The sequence below is a fragment of the Eschrichtius robustus genome, chromosome 5, assembly GCF_028021215.1.
Source record: "Eschrichtius robustus isolate mEscRob2 chromosome 5, mEscRob2.pri, whole genome shotgun sequence".
In the NCBI taxonomy this organism is placed as follows: domain Eukaryota; kingdom Metazoa; phylum Chordata; class Mammalia; order Artiodactyla; family Eschrichtiidae; genus Eschrichtius; species Eschrichtius robustus.
The window spans coordinates 45,631,980-45,653,460 of NC_090828.1; the positions used below are offsets into that span (position 1 = coordinate 45,631,980).

A 21,481-nucleotide genomic window follows, 5' to 3' on the forward strand; every position below is an offset into this window, starting at 1 on the left:
ATTGCGGTAGATGGTACCATTTCTTTGCCTCTTGTATCTATATCTATGTATCAGTTTTTCTCTATGTTTAATTTTACAATGAAGTGGTAAAATATTTTTTGATTTGAATAATTTTGGCTCAGTACTTACATATATTTTTCAAAATTTAAAATGTCTTTCTGTATAGTCAGGTTATTTTTTCTTATACATACCTATTGCTGTGTTGGGTTGATCATAGCTCCTAAAACCTTATAGTACTAAGAATAAAAATCACCCACTCATTATATATTACAAAAACATCCACAATTAAGAATCACATTTTGGTCATTTGTAGGGTGCTCCTGGCAATCGTGGTTTTCCAGGCTCTGATGGTTTACCTGGACCAAAGGTAAGGCTATCCTATCAAGGTTGACACTCCTGTGGGTAGTGTTGCAAAAGATGCCATTGTCCAGCATGGTGATCTAGCCTTGGCCCACATGGGTCCAGATCTAGAAAAGAGTTGGACACAGATATTACTCCTAACGCCAAATCCCTCTTGCGCAATTTCTTCATTATAGAGGCCTAGGGGAGAAGGACGATGGTTGGAGGTGTATTGGAGTTTGTTTTCAAACTTTCCAGGGACATTCTTGAGAAGAATAGGCCATAAATCTTTCCTTTAGCCAATATATATTTTTTCCTTTATCTAGAAATTTAGACTCTTTCAAAATTTGGGGGTTTCTAAATCTAAGTTATTGGAGTGAGGCTCTAAACACAACTTTCATTAGTTAATGATGAAAAACCTCTATTCTACAAGGAATCCAAATGAGAACAAAATGTGAAGCGGCATGGTTTACAAAGAAGTCTTTGTAACTACTTTGACAAACTCTTTTATGTTATACTAGTGGTTTGATTTGTAAAACAAGGATTTTATATATGCTTGCTTTTGTTTCCCTGCACTCCCTTTTTTCTGACATGTTCTGCTTTGCTTTGGAACAGGGGGCTCAAGGAGAGAGGGGTCCTGTAGGTTCTTCAGGACCTAAAGGTGGTCAGGGGGATCCAGGACGTCCGGGGGAACCTGGGCTTCCAGGTGCTCGGGTAAGAACACAGCAGTTTTTTGCTACATCAACCTAGGAGATATGCTCCTGAGAATTCATTAAAGGTTTTTTAAAGGTTTTGTTTTTTTTTTAATAGCTTGCTTTCACGACTTGGAACATTTCTTTGTTTTTTTCTTTGGGTTTGACCTGATTCATTATTTTTAAAATAATGAATGGTTTGCTATTTTTATCATGTATAGAAAAAAAAAAAGTAACTTCTAGTCTCCTGTATTCAAAGAGGTATGTATTAATAATTTTACCACTTGATAAGAAAAAAAAATCCTGTTTATCAATTTTTATAATTTTTCTTTACTTGCTGATGAACAACTTATGTGACTTTTAGCACAGAGAATTCCTGACAAATTTCATTTTAACAAAATGTCGCTTGAAAATTCATTTGAACTATGGAATTACCCTTATATTCAGTTGTCAACAATGCCCCTTAAAGAGAAAAGGATTATACAGAAAGCTTCATGGAAAGATACATTTGGCTCAACATAAGTTCTTTATTCTGAACCCAGTGTTAGATATATGAGTAAAAGTCTCCTACAACCCTTTCTCCTTCTATGTGAGAAACAGGCATTGGGTTCATCTTCGATGCATATCTTCGATATTCTTCCCTAGACACATGATAAAGGTGGAATGCCAGCTGAATGACCATTCAATTACTTTTAGTAAAAATGATCCCTGATTGTAGACTGCATTTGGACTTGGAGGACAGTGAATGAATTTAAAAAACTGGTAGGAGGCATAGCTTTGGATTTCCTGAGTTTGCAGGGACTTGTACCTGGGCATTCACCTTGCTGGGACCAGTATAGTATGTCCAAGGTGCTGTTACAAATATCGGTTATGTGAGATTTCAAACCAGGGTGGCTCCTGCACCCGCCAGGTAGACTGATTCTCTCACATCGGGCCTCCCATTGTGGGAGGCTTAGAGTCTGGCCCTGAAGGCCGTGCTGTGAGGACTCGTCCCAGTGGAGAGTACCACACGTGATGCCTTGTTGCATGTTGTGTTGTCTGCCCTGTATCCTTCTGAAGCCAGGTTGGGTGAGGTCCATGATGGTCCTGTGAGTTTGTCTAGAGGAGCCTAAGGCTACTGAGAGTGGGCCTTGCCAAGCGGAACTGGATCTTTCTAATGCAGTGCTATTTTTACTCTTTAGAATCTTTACTCCAGTTGCAGGTCAGCAACAAACTGACAATTGCTTTTAATTTTCAGGGTCTGACAGGAAATCCTGGTGTTCAAGGTCCTGAAGGAAAACTTGGACCTTTGGTAAGTAATTTAAACAAAAGTCCACCACCATTAATATTTCTCAATAGACATGCAACTTCAATGGTAAGATGTTAATTTAAGGTTAACATTTTTGATCCGGTGGATGCTAATCATGTTTACATGTTTAAAATGTACCTTCCTCTCCTGGAAGCAAATATTAAGGATCTGCGTATTTTCAAAATGACCAAAAATTGATAACATTGTATTGAAATAAATGCTTGAGATTGTAATTGCTTCTCTGACATAAATGAAAAAGTTGCCATGATGTATTTATTAATATTAGTGGAATTTGTTAGCAACATTCTCATTTCTTGATATCCTTCCAATTTTATACATTTAAGAGATAAGTAGGTATAAATTTGACAGTTCATATATTCTGGGCCCTTCCCTTATACAGTAAATGTGAAATGGAAGTCCTGAGTTTTCATTACCACAAACAAAAGTAAATGAAAGAAGGAAGATTTCCCCTATTAATATGAGAATGTAAAGAGACATAAAGATGAGACTTGTGTATAGAATAAGAATGAAGTCTCTGTTCTAAACATTCAAATACCTCAGCAGTTTTTTTAAAACACTCAACTGTACTGATTCACTAAAATAAAAACGTAGCTTAATTTAAAACTTACATAACTTTTATACTAAGGAAAGGCAAGTGACAATTTGGGTGATGTAACATTCAGAGAGAACTTATGTGAAACTTACCTTGCTCCTGTCAACTGTGTAGGGTGCTCCAGGAGAGGATGGCCGGCCAGGTCCTCCAGGCTCCATAGGAATCAGAGGGCAGCCTGGGAGTATGGGTCTTCCAGGCCCCAAAGGTAGCAGTGTGAGTACACTGTATAATGTTGCCATCTCATCATAATCCTCACTTGGAGCTGACATGTTTATAACAAACTGATTGAAATTTAAATTAGTTTGCATTGATTCTTTAGGGTGACCCTGGAAAACCTGGAGAAGCAGGAAATGCTGGTGTTCCTGGGCAGAGGGTAACTACACATTTTCTGCTAAAGAAAAAAAAATATATGAAATTATCCAAATTCTCATGGTCTCACCTCATAAATTATGTCTCTGCAATGCTAGGGAGCTCCTGGAAAAGATGGTGAAGTTGGTCCTTCCGGTCCTGTGGGCCCCCCGGTATGTAATTTTTAGTGAGAATATATTCACATTGCATCCTTCAGTGATGTTTGTCTGAAACTTTACTCATGGATAGGTTTCAGGGGGAAGTAAATAAAAAAGTGCAAGATGGAAGAATTTCAGTTCTATCTTTTCTTTTAATTCCTGTGCTGGCATCTTCTGCCTTTTTAAATAGAATTATTGGTCTTTTCATTTTAAACTTCTATGAAATGCTGATGGTAAAAGCTACCTCATCATCTCTGTGTTATCACAGTTGAAAATTATGTGAGGAAAGTAGTGTCTGACATATATTTTATACTGTATTTTATTTAAAATATATAAATACTCGATTATACCGGGGTTTTTTTCTAATATTGTGTCTTATAGAAATTTATTTAAGGGTTTTTTTTTTTTTTGGATGGACTAAAAAGGAATAATATTTATCCTTTGAGGTATATTTTCATCCTAGGATTTTAAAATTTTGTTTATCAGAAATATTATGGCATGTTTATTTGTTTTGGAATGGGGCAATTTAAATATCTTTTTAAAAATGTTAGCTTTGCTTTCTTTAGTTATTCTAGTTTTGAAGGTTTGATTAATAACTTTTATAATACTGAGAAACAAACTACAATGGAAGCATTAATGACCCTTTTAGATTAGACATATAAAAGTAATGGATTTTTCCATGCCAATAGTCAGTTTCCCCCCAAATTTTACAGTTGGCTCCAGACATTTATGTTTGGATAAAAAAATGAACACATGTTATCAGTTTCTTCGCTGGCTTTAGAAGATATTTTCTCACCATCAGGGACTTCAAACCAGTACCATTAGGTGACATTTAGGACTAGTTTATTATCTGGCTAAAATGAAAAACTTGTGATTGGAAGAAATACAAAGAAATATAAATACTTCTGGTGGTTCGCACAAGTAGGAAGCAGGCATAAGGATCTGGCTTTTGATGTTCATGGTTTTCTTTCCTTCGTGACTTAGGGTCTAGCTGGGGAGAGAGGAGAGCAAGGCCCTCCAGGCCCCACTGGCTTTCAGGTATGCACTGGCACAGTCTTCCATTTCTTCTTCCCCTAACCAAAATGCTTTTTTATAAAAAGATATGGTTGAGTGATGTGAAATTCTACAATTTTCAAAGAAGTCATTCCTCTTTTGGTAAATAAGATAGACATTTGGACAAAATCAAACATTTTTGCTCAAAGAGAAGGAACAGATTTCCCCTGAACAACTGACCAAACCCCAAACCTATTAACAAATTATAAATCATAAAATGTTCTTAATATCTCAGTAAGATTTATTTAACTATATTAAGGCTTATCTAATTTTATTGACACAGTGTCTAAAATTTTTTGTTGAACAAATTTTCATGATTTATTTAGTTAAATATGATGGTAGATTAATAGCATAGATAATCATAATTTGGGGAAAAAACTGTCAGGACTAACTTTCAATATTTATTCTAGCAGCCTAAAGTATTGTTCTCAGAGCCATTAAAAGCTCCACAAATATAAAGAACCTACTGTTATATTCTTACCTCTTTTTTGCTAAGTGGTGTGCAAATGAAAATCTAAACCTACGAACTGACTAGCTGCTGTGTTATGTTAGAGGATGTAGGTTTCTCATTTTGCTTTGCTTAACTTGTGTTTAAATAATGTCTTTTGCTTGAAAATATAGTCAGGGAGCTCCATGAATTGTGAACTGTTAACACTGGTGGCCTATTAAATTTCCACAGAGTCACAATTTTATATTCTTACTTTTGCTTTAGGGGCTTCCTGGTCCTCCAGGGCCTCCTGGGGAAGGTGGAAAGCCAGGTGATCAGGTAAGTGTTTAAATAGTAAGGATAGCAGTACTAAAAATTGCTAACATAATATCACTTACTATGTGTCAGGCTCTGTTCTGCTTTGCTTTAATTGTCTCCTTTAATCCTCAAAACAACTCTTATGTACTAGGTACTATTATTATTATTATGCCCATTTTACAGATGAGGAAAATAAGGCACACGGATGTTAAGTAATTTTCCAAAAGTCACACAGCTGATATGATTTGAACCCAAGTCATGTGCTTATACTGTGTTCTTAATCACTAAGTATGTCTTACTGTACATTTTATTGGAGGCTTCATAAAGGGTTATGAACAGAAACTTACCATTTTATTTCTGTCATTTTACCAGCACATAGGTTTATGTAATTTATTTTTCTTTGAGTGATTTATTCATTCATTTAACTGTTCAAAAATATTTGCTGAGCACTCTGTGCTAAGCTCTACTAAGCCTTGGCCTGAACCAATTGAACAAGATGGACATGGACCTTGCCTTGTATTTTATTTTACTAGGAGACAGAGAGTATAGAAAGTCAGTTACAACAGTAGCATATTCTAAATGCTAAGGTAAGAGAGGCACTGTGTGTATGTAAACCTAGAAGATGCACCTAATTCAGACATTGAGGTTTAGAAGAAGTTTCCTGGACAAAATAGTATCTTTTATGAGATCTGAAGGAAGAACGATGGTAAGCGGGGAGGAGGGAAGGTAAGAAAATACTCCAGGAAATGGAAACAGCAAGTGCAAAGGCTTGCTGATCAAATTTAGGCACTGAAAAAAGTTCGGTAGGTCAGAAACGTGAAATACAATTTAAGGAGGGTGAAGATGAGGCTGGAGAATGACAGGGGCCTGATTCTGGAAAGTCTTAATTTGAGTCTAGTTTGTTCGTATTATTAGAGTAATGGGAAGCTAATGAAGGGCTTTTAAGTAGAGAGAAATACTATTGGATTTGGGTTTTAGGAAGATTATGCCACAATGAAGACAGTACATTTCAAGGGACAAGACTAGAGGCCTACTTGATATAGTTACTGTCTTTATCAAACAGAGAAGTTTTAAATGACAAATTTTCCTTTAGTTAAGAGCAAACTTTTAATGTAGTCATGACTGCATTACTTTGAACCCACAATTCCTAGTAGAGTGTGTTGTCTATATTATATGTTCAAGAAATATTTATTAAATTGAATTGAATTGGTTCTATTTGAAAGATTAGTACTTCATTGCTTTTAATTTCACTTTCCTCTGTTAAGTTTTTCACATTCCATTAGGAAATAAAAGGTCTTTTACTTGTATTTTATTGTTGCTAAAAATAATATCTTTGTGAGATAATATTTTGAATGAACGCATTGCCAAAAATCAATCATTCATGTATAATATAAATTTTTCTGGAAAAATATTTCCGTCCAATGTATATGATATCCCATTGTTCATAAAATTGTACACATTTTTCTTTCTTCAATATTATGGGCTTAGTCAGACTTCTAATAGTATGTTAGAAGAAATTAGGTATATGATCTGGAAAGATTTCTAATAAATACCTAAAGTTCAGTTGAAAGTTTTTCATTTAAAAAAAATGTATTTTATAGGGAGTTCCTGGAGATCCTGGAGCAGTTGGCCCCTTAGGACCTAGAGTAAGTATTTTCTTCTTCTTCATGATTAACTTTGTGTCCATTGGCTTCAGTTTGAAAAAGCATCTTTTATCTTAAACTGGGCTTTAACTGTTACAGTTTTTTACTTAATGAAAATCAATCTTATGAGAAATATTTTGTGCTGTGAAACTAGTATACGCTTACTTCAAGTTCATTTCTTATTAAATTAGAAAACTGAGTCTTAATAGTTGCTAATTTCTAAATTTTTCCCAGTAGAAGTCATTTTTCACATTTCCAGGAACACTTTTAACCCATTTTCAGACCAAGCACTAAGACTGTTTGACATTCCTATGTTGTGTAGGGAGAACGAGGAAATCCAGGGGAAAGAGGAGAACCAGGAATAACTGGACTTCCTGGTGAGAAGGGAATGGCTGGAGGACACGGTCCTGATGGTCCAAAAGTAAGTATGGTAGTGAGCTCAGTAGTTTAAAATGGTCTAAAATTACTGCTCAATAAACACATAATGGTGCTAGGATTTATTATTATTTATTTTATTTATTTCTCTTGTTTTTACAAAATATTTGATTATATAATTTCTTCAACAAATATTTAATGAGCACCTACTTGGCTTTGCTTTGGCACTAAAGAGTCAGGTAAAAAAGAATCTCTTCTTTGATGGGATTTTTGATCACTACATAAAGTAGTGATACATTCTCATATACAAACCTGTTTCTAATATTTATTTATATAACTTTTATTAATGACTTCTATTAATAAGCAGAGGCAAGAAATCGAAAATTGTGTAATTTATTAGGATGTCTTCCTAATCATATGCTCCATTTTCCTTGTCTCAGTTTCTACAGTTCTGCTTACTTAATATATGAAAGTATGTCATTTTTGAAATCCGAAAGTACAATACATTATAAGGCAAAAATCAGTACCATTTCCTTTTGGGTGCTGTTTTAAAATTGGTAGAAGTCTGTGTGGCCAACTTCAGTGCAAACAACTGAAGTAGAATTTTTCATGATCATATAATATTAGATCCCTTATCGCCTTCAAGGGCCAGAGTGATTGCAGAAGATCTGCTTCAATTTAATTACTAAATGAGCCTGAAAGCCAGCTTCATATCATGGGTTCTTTGGAGAGAGAATGGAGTACTCTCTAAATGTGATGTCTTCTTTTTTTATTAGAATCCCTATGATGTTGCCAAAAAAAGAAAATAAAAAGGCAATTCTATCATTTTTATTTGAATTGGTACCCAATTTCTCCAAAGAGAATGTTGAAAACAAACCAACAATCAAAACAGCAAGATCTGATTTTTTTAAAATGAACTCAGAGTCGATTTTCCCAAATGAAAAATATAAGCACTAGGTTGAACCACATGAAATTGCCAAGATTCTACTATTTTTGATTTACCAAAACAGGAATTTCATATAGTTTCAACTTTAATATATAGGTGAGCTTACTTATTGTTGGTTCATTTCAGGGCAATCCAGGACCAAGTGGGACCCCTGGAGATACAGGCCCACCAGGTCTTCAAGGTATGCCGGGAGAAAGAGGAATTGCAGGAACTCCTGGCCCCAAGGGTGACAGAGTAAGTGTGGTTTGTTTAGTTCATCCATTTACACCTTCTACTGATAATGACTTCCTGGGCAGACTTTTACTTCTACCATCCTAAGTCACAAGTCATTCATTCATTCATTCTTTCAGTAAATGTGTACTTAGAAAATGTTCAGTCCCAGGCATTGTTCTAGGCTCAAGGGGATACAGCTGTGAACATTAGCGAGAAGTCCCTGCTTTCATGAAGCTTCCATGCAAGTGTAGGAAAAAGACAATTAAATGATTAAATGGTGTTTTGTATGTTTTCCCAGGGTGGCGTAGGAGAGAAGGGTGCTGAAGGCACAGCTGGAAATGATGGAGCAAGAGTAAGTGAAATCATTCCTTTCAGCAGCTGGGCTAGGAATCAGCATCATCACTATCGTATGAATTTGCCTGAACTTTTAAAAATAAGGTTCATGTTTCCATGGTTGTCAGGATTAGGAGGATGATGAGATCTGAGATTTGACACTGATGGACCACGGATATTCATTTTGCTTACCTTGAATTAGAACAAGCCAAAAAATAGTCATTACTGAGAGAATGAAGTAAGACACATTTTTATTGTGCATATGAGATTGGTGCTTTAAGCGGTGGGGCCCTCTTTATCTTTATTATCTTTTTATTTCATAGGCAATGTTTATTTTTATTAAAATGCTGATCTAATGAGTTGCCTTAGACCTCATTCCAGTGCAGGCAAGTAGAGTTTTACAGAGTAGCCAAAGGTGTGACAAATGTTTCTCAATATGCTAGATGTTAGGGGTGAGAAAATTACTGCATGATGAATCGTCATTAATGCTTTCATTGATAAAGAGGCTGAATAAGTGAAATGTAAAGAAGGATTGTTTAATATCCTTCCAGAAATTGACATTTAACAACCTTTATGTCCTTAAAAATAGAACGTATTTGCAATTCTAAGGATAATCAGACAATCAGACTGAAAATATATTTTCAGACATGAATGATCCTCTCAGGTAAGAGCAGGTAGTTACAGTTGCTCAGACAGTCAGCATTTCCTGGAAATAGTTCCTGATATTTGATAAATAGTTTCTGGTTCAGTATGACATGGTTTGCTGTTAGTTGTCATGCTGTGTCCTGACAATAGCCGTTATACTATTAAAAAAGAGATGACACTGAACCACTGTTAATATTTTGATTCTGTCCATTGAGCCACTGTTAATACATTGATTATATTAACTTTTGATTAAAAAAATAAAGTAAATTATAGAAAAGTTTTAGCCTTAGTGATAATTATCCCTTTTTTCTTTTTCTGGAAAGCTAATTAAGGTGAAACACTTAGTTTAGCAAATTATGAACTCAAAATATCTCTTGCCTTTTAATTAAATCTAATATTTGATTTAATATTTCAAAAAGTGGTCTAAGTAAATCCGGTTTATTGTTTGTATTTCACATCATGGTTGGTCTGGAGTGCACAGTAAGTAGTGAAGTGCTGTTTGAAGGAGAGATGCATTGACAGTTTATTTTAAGGAGAAAGCTGAAATATATAACTATTGTTCCTTTGAACTATGGAAATGCAATGCAATAGGATCAAGATTTAAGCAATGACTGCTTCATTTTTAGTGAGGGAAATATGTTGTTTTAGGGAAGAAGCAGAGCAGAGCATTTGCTGTAATCTCATGGTAAAGGGAAAAAAAGGAATCACTTTTTTTCTGTATGAAAAAAATGTGAATGTAATGAAGTCACCTTTATATTTAATCAAATCCTTTAAGGAAGTATATTAGGTAAATGGATGGCAGAACATTGTTTCATTATAGATCTGGAGAATTTAAGATCACAGTTTTCTCATGTTCTTGTCACAGATATAAAATTAAAAAGTCATTTTCTTCCTTAAGTTTCTTCAGTAATGCATACAGAAATTAAATGACAAAAGAATATCTGGGCGGCTTGTGAAGAGGCAATACACAAATATCAGAGAGAAAACCTGTCTTAGGAAGGATTCCAATACAGTGCAGCAGTTTAAAGATTGTAACCTCATGTCAAGAAAAGCCCATGTGGTAGCGCCCCTACATTCTGAGCCAAAGAACACCATCATCTGCAGTGTAGCGGGGTAGTGCAACTCCTTTTCATCTCAGGGGAATGCGGAAAACTGAGTGCTTTAGTAGAATTTCACTTTTTTAAAAAAATAAAGGAGTGATATTTCACTAGTATAATTTAAGAATATAGTATTCTATACAAAAGAAGAAAAGCCTCTTCAGTCTATTGTCACATTTCAAATAGGTATTAGCAAAATTAAACAAGCTAAGAAACACAGAAACATTGTTGAAGGGTAGCACTAATTTCATACTAATATTTGAAGACGGTGTTATATATGGAGGAGTTGAGTTGGATGAAAGAGCTTAAAACGTTTTGTGGAGAAAATCCATTGGAAATTGTTTTAGACTATATAAAATATTGAGAATATACAGTTATATCGTTTATTATAGGTAATGTTTTACAAAAGCAGTCGGCTGTAACAAAATAGTCCCTTCTTTGTTAGTTTGTTTAAACATGGAGATTTCTGTGCATTCTTTTGCTCAGTATGCCTATGTTATGTTAATTGACAGGGTCTTCCGGGTCCCTTGGGTCCTCCCGGTCCTGCAGGTCCTACTGGAGAAAAGGTAATGTCACAAGTTGTTATTTTGTGGACTTAAAATCCTGAGATTTGAATGCTGGATCTTTTTCATAATGTTTTCTCTTTCATAAAATATGACAGTTGGACTAGATCATCTCAGAGTTCTCCTCCCATCCGCCCTACACATAGGGCCCAAATCCTACAGTTGTACTGTTTTGCCACTGCTTTGGACAATAACAATCTAAAATCTGCTTTCTAGGGAGAACCTGGCCCTCGAGGTTTAGTTGGCCCACCTGGCTCCCGTGGAAATCCTGTAAGTGACAGTATTTTGATGTTCTTTAGTATGAGCTTGAGCAGTAAAACAATTCATCATTTTGTCTTGATATTTATAAAACCATGCCTGTTGGATTAGGTTACTTTTAACTTCCTGGTTTTCACCTTTTACTATTCTCATTAAACTTAAAAAAAAAAAATCACTGCATTATTTCTATACAGTCTATTAAGTCTAGGTTGGCAGCTCGTTTACTAAGTAATCAGAAGCTTCTTTGAGACTTTGGGCCTTGGAAAATTTTTTCTATGACCCCTATCTTTACATCACGCTTAAGAGCCCTCCTCAAGCAATATGTCTACTTTCTCTATGTGTACATTTCAAGACACTACAAATTTATATAATTGCATTTTAAAATACTGTTCCTGTTTAGAATAATGTGTGAAAGCTACAGTAATGTTTGTCTTCTTCTAGGGTTCTCGTGGTGAAAATGGCCCAACTGGAGCCGTTGGTTTTGCTGGACCCCAGGTATGATTTTCAAATATCCCTAATTTACAAACGAACATTCCTCTTGTTACAGCGATGAACTTAATTACTTATCGTTGTCGTATGTTTTGAAGGTATATTCAAGATCCTGGAAAACATAGTTTTCTAGGCAATATTCTCATTTTCAATACATTTTTTTCATGAACTGGCCCCAAAATGGATGAATTTGCATTATATTGAATTATATACTTATTTGTTATAATAAAAATGTGGTGGCATAACTTATTTTTTCAGACTGTCTTCAAAGATCTTATCAGGGCGTTTTTTTTTTCTTCTATGCTTTTATACCGATTTCAAAGCACCATTATACCATATATGAATAAATGATATGTTAGGAATAATTATCATGAAATCATATGTCTGTAAGTGTTATAATCAACTGCTTATTTGTTCAATTAATGTAGGGTCCTGATGGGCAGCCTGGAGTAAAAGGTGAACCTGGAGAGCCAGGACAGAAGGGCGATGCTGGCTCTCCTGGACCACAAGGTCTGGCAGGATCCCCAGGCCCTCATGTAAGTTGAAAATAAAAAAGACACAACTTGAGTCCAGTGCCCACTGTTTGACCTTGTGTTTAGACCATCTTTCTGTACTATAGCGATCTTTTGTTTGCTTCTTTCTCTTTAGGGTCCTAATGGCGTTCCTGGACTAAAAGGTGGTCGAGGAACTCAGGGTCCACCTGTAAGTTGGTTTGAAGCTCTGGGAATTACACACAGCTAGTCACAAATACCTATTACTTTATAGCCATTTTAAAGTGCATTTGAACCCGTAACAACAAGTTTTTAGTTGTATAACTATACAGTAGTGGAAAGAGCGCTTAACTTTGATGGAGATCTGGGTTAAAATTAGTTTTTTGATCTTGGAGACCCAGCTGCCTCATATGTAACATAAATAATATATTACCTATGGAAGAGGGAATGAATAATGTCAAAGTACTTTGTATAATTCTGTTATATAAAATATTAATGTGATTCTAGCCCTTGCCTTCAATATACTTGTATGTATTCAAGAGAATTGGAAAGTGGAAAGAGAAAAATAGTATCCTTCCTACCAGTTAATCCAGATCCATTCCCAAAAACATAGGATAAAAGAAAAAATATATATTGGTCATAACGAGAGGAATATAAAGGCCTAAGTATCCCTGTAAAATCAATAATCCCTAGAAAGTATATAGAATTAACTTTTATTCTAAAATTGCTTATATGATATTATATTTCTAGGGTGCTACAGGATTTCCTGGTTCTGCCGGCAGAGTTGGACCTCCAGGTCCTACTGTAAGTCAATTCAGTAATTGAAATCATTGATAGTGGAGTCATTTTACACACACATAAAAATACACACAAACACACACATATGTACATATTATAATGATACACACATATATGTGAGTTATTATTTGTTCTTTTGTTTAATCCCTTAATTAGTTGTTATCCCATGTTGACAACTCTTGTCCCAATAATTCATAGTGGTATGTTGTCAAGCAAATCCTTCTTTAATCATCCAGTGTTTCCTGGAGGAGCTTATTTGCAGATCCTTTTAAGGCCCAATGTTTGACTGTTAATTCATTTCATTTGGGTACTAAATAGTAACAGTATTATGTGCTAATAATCATTTCTTTCAGTTAGGAAGAATCTATGAAATTATCTTTAATAGAAGTTATTCTTTCATTATAAGATCAGGTCAGACAGAATAAAATATCAATATTATGTATTCATTGTTGGGGCAGAGCCTCATGGAGTTTGAAAATTCAAGTTAATTTCAACACACTTTTTTTTTTGCAATTCCAAATCACTTTACTTTTATTTTTTATTTTTTAATTGAAGTATAGTTGATTTTTCAATATTGTCAGCACACTTTTAATAATGACTGAAAGGTAATTGTCTGCAAATAATTTAGATTTTCCTCTGGGAAATGAATCAGATGTGTGGCAGCTGTGTTTTTTATTTTTGTTTAAATCCACTGAGTGATCATCTAACAGGAAAAATGGACCTGTGAGGCTTGGGAATCTGCCTCTGAGGCAGAGACCGTCACATTAGGTCTTCTAACGTGGCTTCCACTTTGCCCTCCTGGGTCTCTTTCTATGTTGTACTAGGGAGCTCCAGGACCTGCAGGGCCCTTAGGGGAACCTGGGAAGGAGGGACCTCCAGGTCTTCGTGGGGACCCCGGCTCTCACGGACGACTAGGAGATCGAGGACCAGCTGGCCCCCCTGGTGGCCCAGGAGACAAAGGGGACCCAGGAGAAGATGGGCAACCTGTAAGTTTGGAATCTTTGTTCTAGACCACCTGTAACTGAGATATTTACTAGTAGAAATTCATAAGAATTACTGCCACAAAGAAACTGTTTATATATTATCCTGAGCACTTTCGTAATCCTTTAAATGCATTATGCCCTATAGGTTTTTAATTTATAAATTCTCTGCTCTAGGAAAAAGTATATGTACAGATATAAAAATATAATAGTCATGGATATGGTGTTCAGAAACTAAACAAGGAAACATTTTTTTATTAAATATCTGTATTGAATGAAGAACATTTTTTTAAACCGAACTATTTTATTTAATATCCAAATGCCTCAACATTCATATGTTTAGATAGAGCCCTATTTCTTTGTTTTAAAATTTTTCTTGTCATTTTAAAAAGAGGAAAAATATTTGTCTGAATAGTTACCTCTTTTATTCTACTAATAGTCACATTAATCTTCAAGTTCCTTTCCGACTAAATGAGCCATTCTCACCTTTAAATAATGTTAGAGGCTCAGTGTGGATTACACATTTTGACTACTCATATATAGTATGGTTTTATGGAACAGAGAACTTTTTCTCATACCAAAAAACCTGTAAAGCTGTGATCTATTGTAAAGTGCTTGCATATAGTCTTCCCTGGAGAATTTCTCACTATAGTTTGTCCTCAAAATTAGGGTCCAGATGGTCCCCCTGGTCCAGCTGGAACAACTGGGCAAAGAGGAATCGTCGGCATGCCGGGGCAGCGTGGAGAGCGAGGGATGCCCGGCCTTCCTGGCCCAGCAGTGAGTAGCTGTACTGGTCGATATTTCATCTGATTATATGCAATAAAATTTGTGAAGGGAAAATTTATCTTTTTTTTTTTCTTAATAGATTTGAAGTCTTTTTTAGACACAAATTCTGAGTATCTTAAAAACCTTTTGACTTTAAATGTCAAATTCTTTACTTAAGTACCTTAGAAAGTCCTTGAAAAAAAAAGTTATTTAACCCTGGGACTAGAGAAGTAGACAAATAAGGATATAGAGTTTTGATGACTCTAAATCTTTCTTCAAAGAATAAAAATATCCATGGAGCTAGAGAAGGAGGATAATCTCCTGGTGAGTAGGTAGCCTCTTTTTAAATAAACATGCCTAACAGAAACACTCATATTTCACTGTTGAGAGAGTAAGTTTTCATAAACCATCAAAGGGAAGAAGTAGTTGAGCTAAAGTAATATTGGAGGTGAAAGTGGGGTGAACAATAAAGAAGGATTCTGAAAGTAATCTCCTGTTCCCTGGAGGGTGCTAAGAATTTCATATTCCCTGGAGTATGGATAAAAGTTTAACTCACTGTTAGGTTTGAAGAGACTAAATTTTACTGCTGAAAGTTTACATGCTTGAGAAAAAAATGGTGTTTTTATATGGAATGTAGACAGAGAGATTTACTGCTGGGACTTTGGAACTGGGGACATGTGGGTGGAGATGTGAAACCAGAAAACTGGGAGTTAAGGGCTGTCTTATTGTTATCAGGAGTGAGCCAAGGAACCTGGAAGTAAAATCTCCCAATACTGAGACCAAAGTGCCAGGATATAGAAGTAAAGTGAGCGGACAAAGCAGAAATGAATAAGCATGAGCAAATCTTACTAGTGACACAGATTCAAGAAGGGCATCCAGAAATGACAATGATACATCAGATTAGAAACCAAACCGAACCTGACTTGGTGCAAAGGATACTTTTTATTCCCTTTGATATGTCAGGATGAGTGTGATAAGAAGTGCGCATGCCTCTGGGAAGGCACTACAGTGACATGAGTGTTGTGGGATAATGGACAATTATTACTATAGAAGGAGGGACTGGGGTGCCATTTGAATAAATGTAGCCTTTATGTGAACTGGCCTCCTTAAACTTCTTCAGAAGTGGTGGACATATTTATACTTTTATTTCAGGGCACACCAGGAAAAGTAGGACCAACTGGTGCACCAGGAGATAAAGGCCCGCCTGGACCAGTGGGGCCCCCAGGCTCAAATGGCCCTGTGGGAGAACCAGGACCTGAAGTGAGTACTGCAGTGAAAATCCCTCTCCCCTCCTCATCTGGGTGTCCTGGGGACATTTTTTAAATTTACAAGTCAATTTAGAAATTTAGAAATTGTACATTTGACCTGAAGGAAGTTTCCTAGTGATGTTTCTTGATGTGTTCTTGCCTAGAGAGTTGACTAAATGATGACATAGGAAAAAGTAGTAAGATTTGTGTCTTGCACTGACTTTCATCTAGTCTGGAGCCAAGTATTTTAGTTGACTTATGTTGTTGCCAAATTATTTTGAAGGTGAAAGGACACAACCATTTACCTTTTCTCTTATTATTATTTCATTCTGTAATGGCATATTTGTCAAAATTGCCAAGTTTTATGGTGATAGGATTAATATAATTGTTACAGCTTGTGAAGAGGGCAAAGTAAGTAGAGGTGCTTTTACTTACACATCCCTATAAAGTTACATTATGGAGATCATGTTCCCTTAGGTTCTTTTGAGAGGAAATCAGCTTTTGAAAGGTGATTTGAGAAGTTATAGGTTGGAATTTCCTCTGTTCAGTGCTTTAATAAGTAAATCACCAAACATTTAGTGTCACATTTTCTTGAAAGAAACAATCAATGCCTTTCAAAGCAATTTTTGCTCAAATGGTAAAAATATAGTTCTGAAAAAAATCAAAATAAAATAGGAAAAGAAGACTATATATTTTTTTAAGTAATTTAATATCTAAACGCAGATATTTTACTTTAAACTTTAAGGATATTATTTGGGTAAGTAAATGTGAGGAAAACCATCCACTGATAATATAAACAAAACAAAATACCAGGAATGTAATTGTTGTCTATTTATTTAGAAGAATTTGAATTCTTTTTCTTTTTTAAAAATAAAAAATAGAAATGAAGAATTTAGACTTAGTGCAGGAGGCCCAGCAGGAGGAATGTCTGGGGGCTTCTCTGGTGGTGGAGCTCTTCCATCTGGTGGCACCTCCTCTGGGCCCACCACTGAAGAGGTTGATTAAGCCAACCTGAGCATAGATTTAGTACTGTTTCACACCAAACATTGAAGAGCCCAAATTTGTAGCAAATGCCAGGACAGTTTTAAAGTTGAGCTGCTATAGTAAATAACTGGGCATTCTTAATACTTGAATATGAAATATGTACGCGGGGAAAGGAAATAACATTGCACTTTATAAGCACTGAATTGTAAGTGGAAAATAGTGTCTTAAATAAAACTGCATTTCAAGTTGGCACCAAAAATGTAAGAATGTGTTAATAATTTTCCAGGCAAATCAAAGTAATAGAAAGATGGCAGAAGACTTTCTTCTACTGAAGTTTCCATAAATGCTAATTTATAATATGGAAGAGAGGTGGAAAACATGCTGTAATTTTTCTGGCAATTGGAATGTGCTTTTTTATTACTCAGTTAATTCATTTTTCAAATATGATTCTTTATAGGGTCCAGCTGGTAATGATGGTACTCCAGGACGGGATGGTGCTATTGGAGAACGTGTAAGGGCAATTTCACTGATTAAAAAATCTGGAGTAATGTAAATTTGAAATCTTTGTAATACTAAAGAGTAAAAAGCTACTCTTTCTTCTCATAGCTCCAATGCAGCCCTGAAATTTCTGATTTTAACAATCTTTTTTGTAATGCCATAATTTGAGTAGATCTTATAAATGAAAGTTTGAATACACAGCCAAGTGAGACGGCATTTTTTTAATTAACAGTAGGAAAAGGTGCACCATGAAGGCTTTGGATGAGGATACATATGAAGTAGTCTAAGTTTCAAACTCATTCACAAAAGTATGGCAGCACAAATAGAGCTGTGTAACATCTAAATTTCTCTGCTCACCTCCTAAAGTGAATGCCCCACGAGGAAATAAACCACGTTTTTCTAAATATTGTATATTTCATGATGTGTTTTTAAATTAGACGTGTGCTGAACTGAAAATATCCCCAACTTTATCTGAAACTCTAGTCCCTTTGGGCAGTCACACAGTTGTCTCAGACTACATAGTAGTAAATGGAAGGCAAAAACAAAAACCCTCTCTAATGTCTATTATGATGCAGAGGCTCTTTCCACTCCAGGAGCTCATCATGTAGCAGAATGGGCTTTGAAACCAGAGAGACCTGGATTGGAATCTTGATTCTTTAAGTAACTAGCTGTGTGATCTTGAACATATTTTCTGAGCCTCAATTTTCAAATACTTTAAATATGATTAGTACCTATACCACTGGGCATTTGTGTTTCAAATAACTTGTTTAAAGTATCTAGTAGGCACTCAAAGAGAGGGGAAGAAAGAGTTTTGAGGAATCTTGGGGTAAGGCCACTCCCCTCCATCTACCGTAAAGCCAGGGAATGCAAATTCTCTTGGCATCTGGGTTTTTCCCTCGGTCGGTAATCTATTGTCCAGTGTGGTAGTCTTCAAAGATTTTGCTGATGTACCCCTGATATAATTTTGAAAATCTGTGAACCCCTACGCATAATTTAAGTTGCCATCACATTTTATTTTAATCACAAGTTTTAATAGTTGCAAAGGAGGTAATTCTTGGTAAATTCTAAATGTACATGTGCTTTCAATATATTTTTTTCAAAATCTTGGAGTTGCCAATTCAGCTTATTCAGTGTATTATGTATCAATTCTCTAACCTAATTGCCAGAATTTATCCTGGTTGCCAAACTAATCAGTCAAATAAGACTTAACTTCTGTCAGAAAAAAGGTGTGACTCCGTTTCTCAAGTCAAATAATTATATTAATGCACGTTCACGTAACAATAATCTCATCTCTCACTTAAAGAGACAAGTAAGATTCGGAGCCTTGTCATAATGGGGTCATCTGGGTAAAATAAGGAGCCGCCTCTTTCTTTCCGAATACCTCTTTGCTTTATTCTCAAGTGAACTGTGCATTCTGGAAAAGTCCCTTAGTTTGATGCCCAGTGGTGTTTATTCTTCGAAGCACTGCACCATAATAAGATTGCAGACTGTACGATATCTGCTTTTATTTCATAAAATGGGAGAAGGGTGGTTATTAAAGAGGAAGTAGGGAAGGATGTTCCAACTCAGTTTTCTGAAAGAACAAATATGAAGTTGAAAATCTGGAAAGTGGTTTCCGTAGAATTTTCCCTGTTTTTACACTCTTTGGAAAGTTTTTGTTTATACCAAGTGTACGGATACCCCAGTTGGAAGGCTTATTGGTCTAAGAAACATGCTGAATTCTGGAGGTGACCACTCCTATAGTCCAGCAATCTTGACTATGGCAATAATAGGGTGAGAGTGAGGGGAGGGATGAAATTGGGGGAAAATATCTTATTCTTTTCAGTTTGATTTATTAATAAGCAAATATAGTTAAAATATTTAAATAAAATATTAGTAAAATAATAAATAAAATATGTTTTAAAAAGTTATATTTTTCCTTCTCATGAACAGCATGAGCATATAGAATACGGCTGTTTTAGAATAAATATTAAAAAGATAATATCATGGTTTTCTTGTCAGGGTGATCGTGGAGACCCTGGGCCTGCAGGTCTGCCAGGCTCTCAGGGTGCCCCTGGAACTCCTGGTCCTGTTGGTGCTCCAGGAGATGCAGGACAAAGAGGAGATCCGGTAAGGAGAGTCAGTTTCACACTGACAGTTATAAACATCAACATACTGTATTATGAGCTACATATATGCATGCATTCAATAACATGTGTGTTTGGTTAAGGACTCTAAACAAAGAATGATAAACAGTCAATTAGGAATTAATTTTTTTAGTCTTAAAAATTTGGTTTCTAATAGGTATTCAAAAATCCTGATGCTTTGACTTTCATCATCTAAAAATGTTGTTGTTTACAGGAGATGTAATAAGTATGTATCATGTTAAATTTAAGTAAGTAATGTCTTATGTAAACAACTAAGGTGATCTTCATTCAGTGAAGACCGTTGATAAAATTGACTATAGAAATGTCATTTGGGTTATAGTGAGCACATTCTTATACCTAGGGACTTCAGCCTGGTTTTAATTAATTAGCCATAGGACTATACACTTAGATACACACATACACATATATAAGTATTCAACTACAAACATATATTCTTGAATGCTATATCTATATAATACATCCATATTTTTGTATTAATATCTATGAAAATTTCTTCTAGGGTTCTCGGGGTCCTATTGGACCACCTGGTCGAGCTGGGAAACGTGGCTTACTTGTAAGTTCTCTGTTTGTTTTTTTTTTATATATATGTCTTCTTACGTAAAATATACTCCCAAAGAAGAGGTACAATTTAAGACTCATAAGTGAAAATTACCAAATTCTTCAAGCTTTGAACAAAATGTTGATTTAAAATGATACCCAGGAGTTTATATTTGTTTTTATAATGTTGATATAGCGCCTCTGAATTTAACTACAAATTATTTCAATAATCAATTAAGACTTTTAGAGTCACAATTTCTCCCCAAAATAACAGGAGAAATAGTGCCATTCTCTGAGATTTTCTAAAAATTACATAGGAAAATGGGTTTGAAAGCTCTTTGTAAACTTGAAAAGTACTATTCAAATATATTTTATTTTCAACTAGACTGCCCTGCCCATGTTCTGATTTTTTTGCTATTTGCAATTGCTTCGAGGTTAATGATTATTATATTGATGTCTTATCATGAGTGAATCATCTCTTATGGGCAGTCTAATAGGTCATGTTTCTTTCACACCCATTATATAAATCAATATCTGTGTTCAATATCAATATCTATATTCATGGAGAACAATTATAGCCTTAAAATTATGACCTATTATTAAATCATCATTCTCAGCTTTGATTTGAGCTAGGCTAGAGAAGATTTTATAGTTACATGGTATGTCAAGTGAATGGTTTTCTAACCAGTTACAATTTGTTTTCCATGATTAAATGAACTCTAGTTAATAATTTTTTTTTTTTTTATGTAATGTCTGAAACATTTATATTAACATATTTCCATACAAATAACCCAATGAAAGTTTAGTATTAGTTGTTTTGTTTGTTTTTTTATACTGCAGGTTCTTATTAGGCATCAATTTTATACACATCAGTGTATACATGTCAATCCCAATCACCCAGTTCAGCACACCACCATCCCCACCTCACCGCAGTTTTCCCCCCTTGGTGTCCATATGTCCATTCTCTACATCTGTGTCTCAACTTCTGCCCTGCAAACTGGCTCATCTTTGCCATTTTTCTAGGTTCCACATACATGCATTAATATACGATATTTGATTTTCTCTTTCTGACTTACTTCACTCTGTATGACAGTCTCTAGATCCATCCACGTCTCAACAAATGACTCAATTTCGTTCCTTTTTATGGCTGAGTAATATTCCATTGTATATATGTACCACAACTTCTTTATCCATTCGTCTGCTGATGGGCATTTAGGTTGCTTCCACGACCTGGCT

The 21,481-nt window shown here is 35.2% G+C and overlaps 1 protein-coding gene across 1 annotated transcript in view; it reads left to right on the forward strand.

Moving 5' to 3' along the window:
* COL5A2 (collagen type V alpha 2 chain) overlaps positions 1-21,481 on the forward strand; it is a 147,464-nt gene that overhangs the window by 109,693 nt on the left and 16,290 nt on the right. Inside the window, exons 24-47 of the mRNA XM_068544802.1 lie at positions 314-367; positions 955-1,053; positions 2,269-2,322; positions 3,047-3,145; positions 3,252-3,305; positions 3,400-3,453; positions 4,423-4,476; positions 5,204-5,257; positions 6,838-6,882; positions 7,202-7,300; positions 8,327-8,434; positions 8,712-8,765; positions 11,001-11,054; positions 11,268-11,321; positions 11,751-11,804; positions 12,227-12,334; positions 12,447-12,500; positions 13,040-13,093; positions 13,912-14,073; positions 14,737-14,844; positions 15,985-16,092; positions 17,521-17,574; positions 19,563-19,670; positions 20,208-20,261. Coding sequence (XP_068400903.1) covers positions 314-367; positions 955-1,053; positions 2,269-2,322; positions 3,047-3,145; positions 3,252-3,305; positions 3,400-3,453; positions 4,423-4,476; positions 5,204-5,257; positions 6,838-6,882; positions 7,202-7,300; positions 8,327-8,434; positions 8,712-8,765; positions 11,001-11,054; positions 11,268-11,321; positions 11,751-11,804; positions 12,227-12,334; positions 12,447-12,500; positions 13,040-13,093; positions 13,912-14,073; positions 14,737-14,844; positions 15,985-16,092; positions 17,521-17,574; positions 19,563-19,670; positions 20,208-20,261 — 1,800 coding nt within the window. The remainder of the gene's footprint in view (positions 1-313; positions 368-954; positions 1,054-2,268; positions 2,323-3,046; positions 3,146-3,251; positions 3,306-3,399; positions 3,454-4,422; positions 4,477-5,203; positions 5,258-6,837; positions 6,883-7,201; positions 7,301-8,326; positions 8,435-8,711; positions 8,766-11,000; positions 11,055-11,267; positions 11,322-11,750; positions 11,805-12,226; positions 12,335-12,446; positions 12,501-13,039; positions 13,094-13,911; positions 14,074-14,736; positions 14,845-15,984; positions 16,093-17,520; positions 17,575-19,562; positions 19,671-20,207; positions 20,262-21,481) is intronic.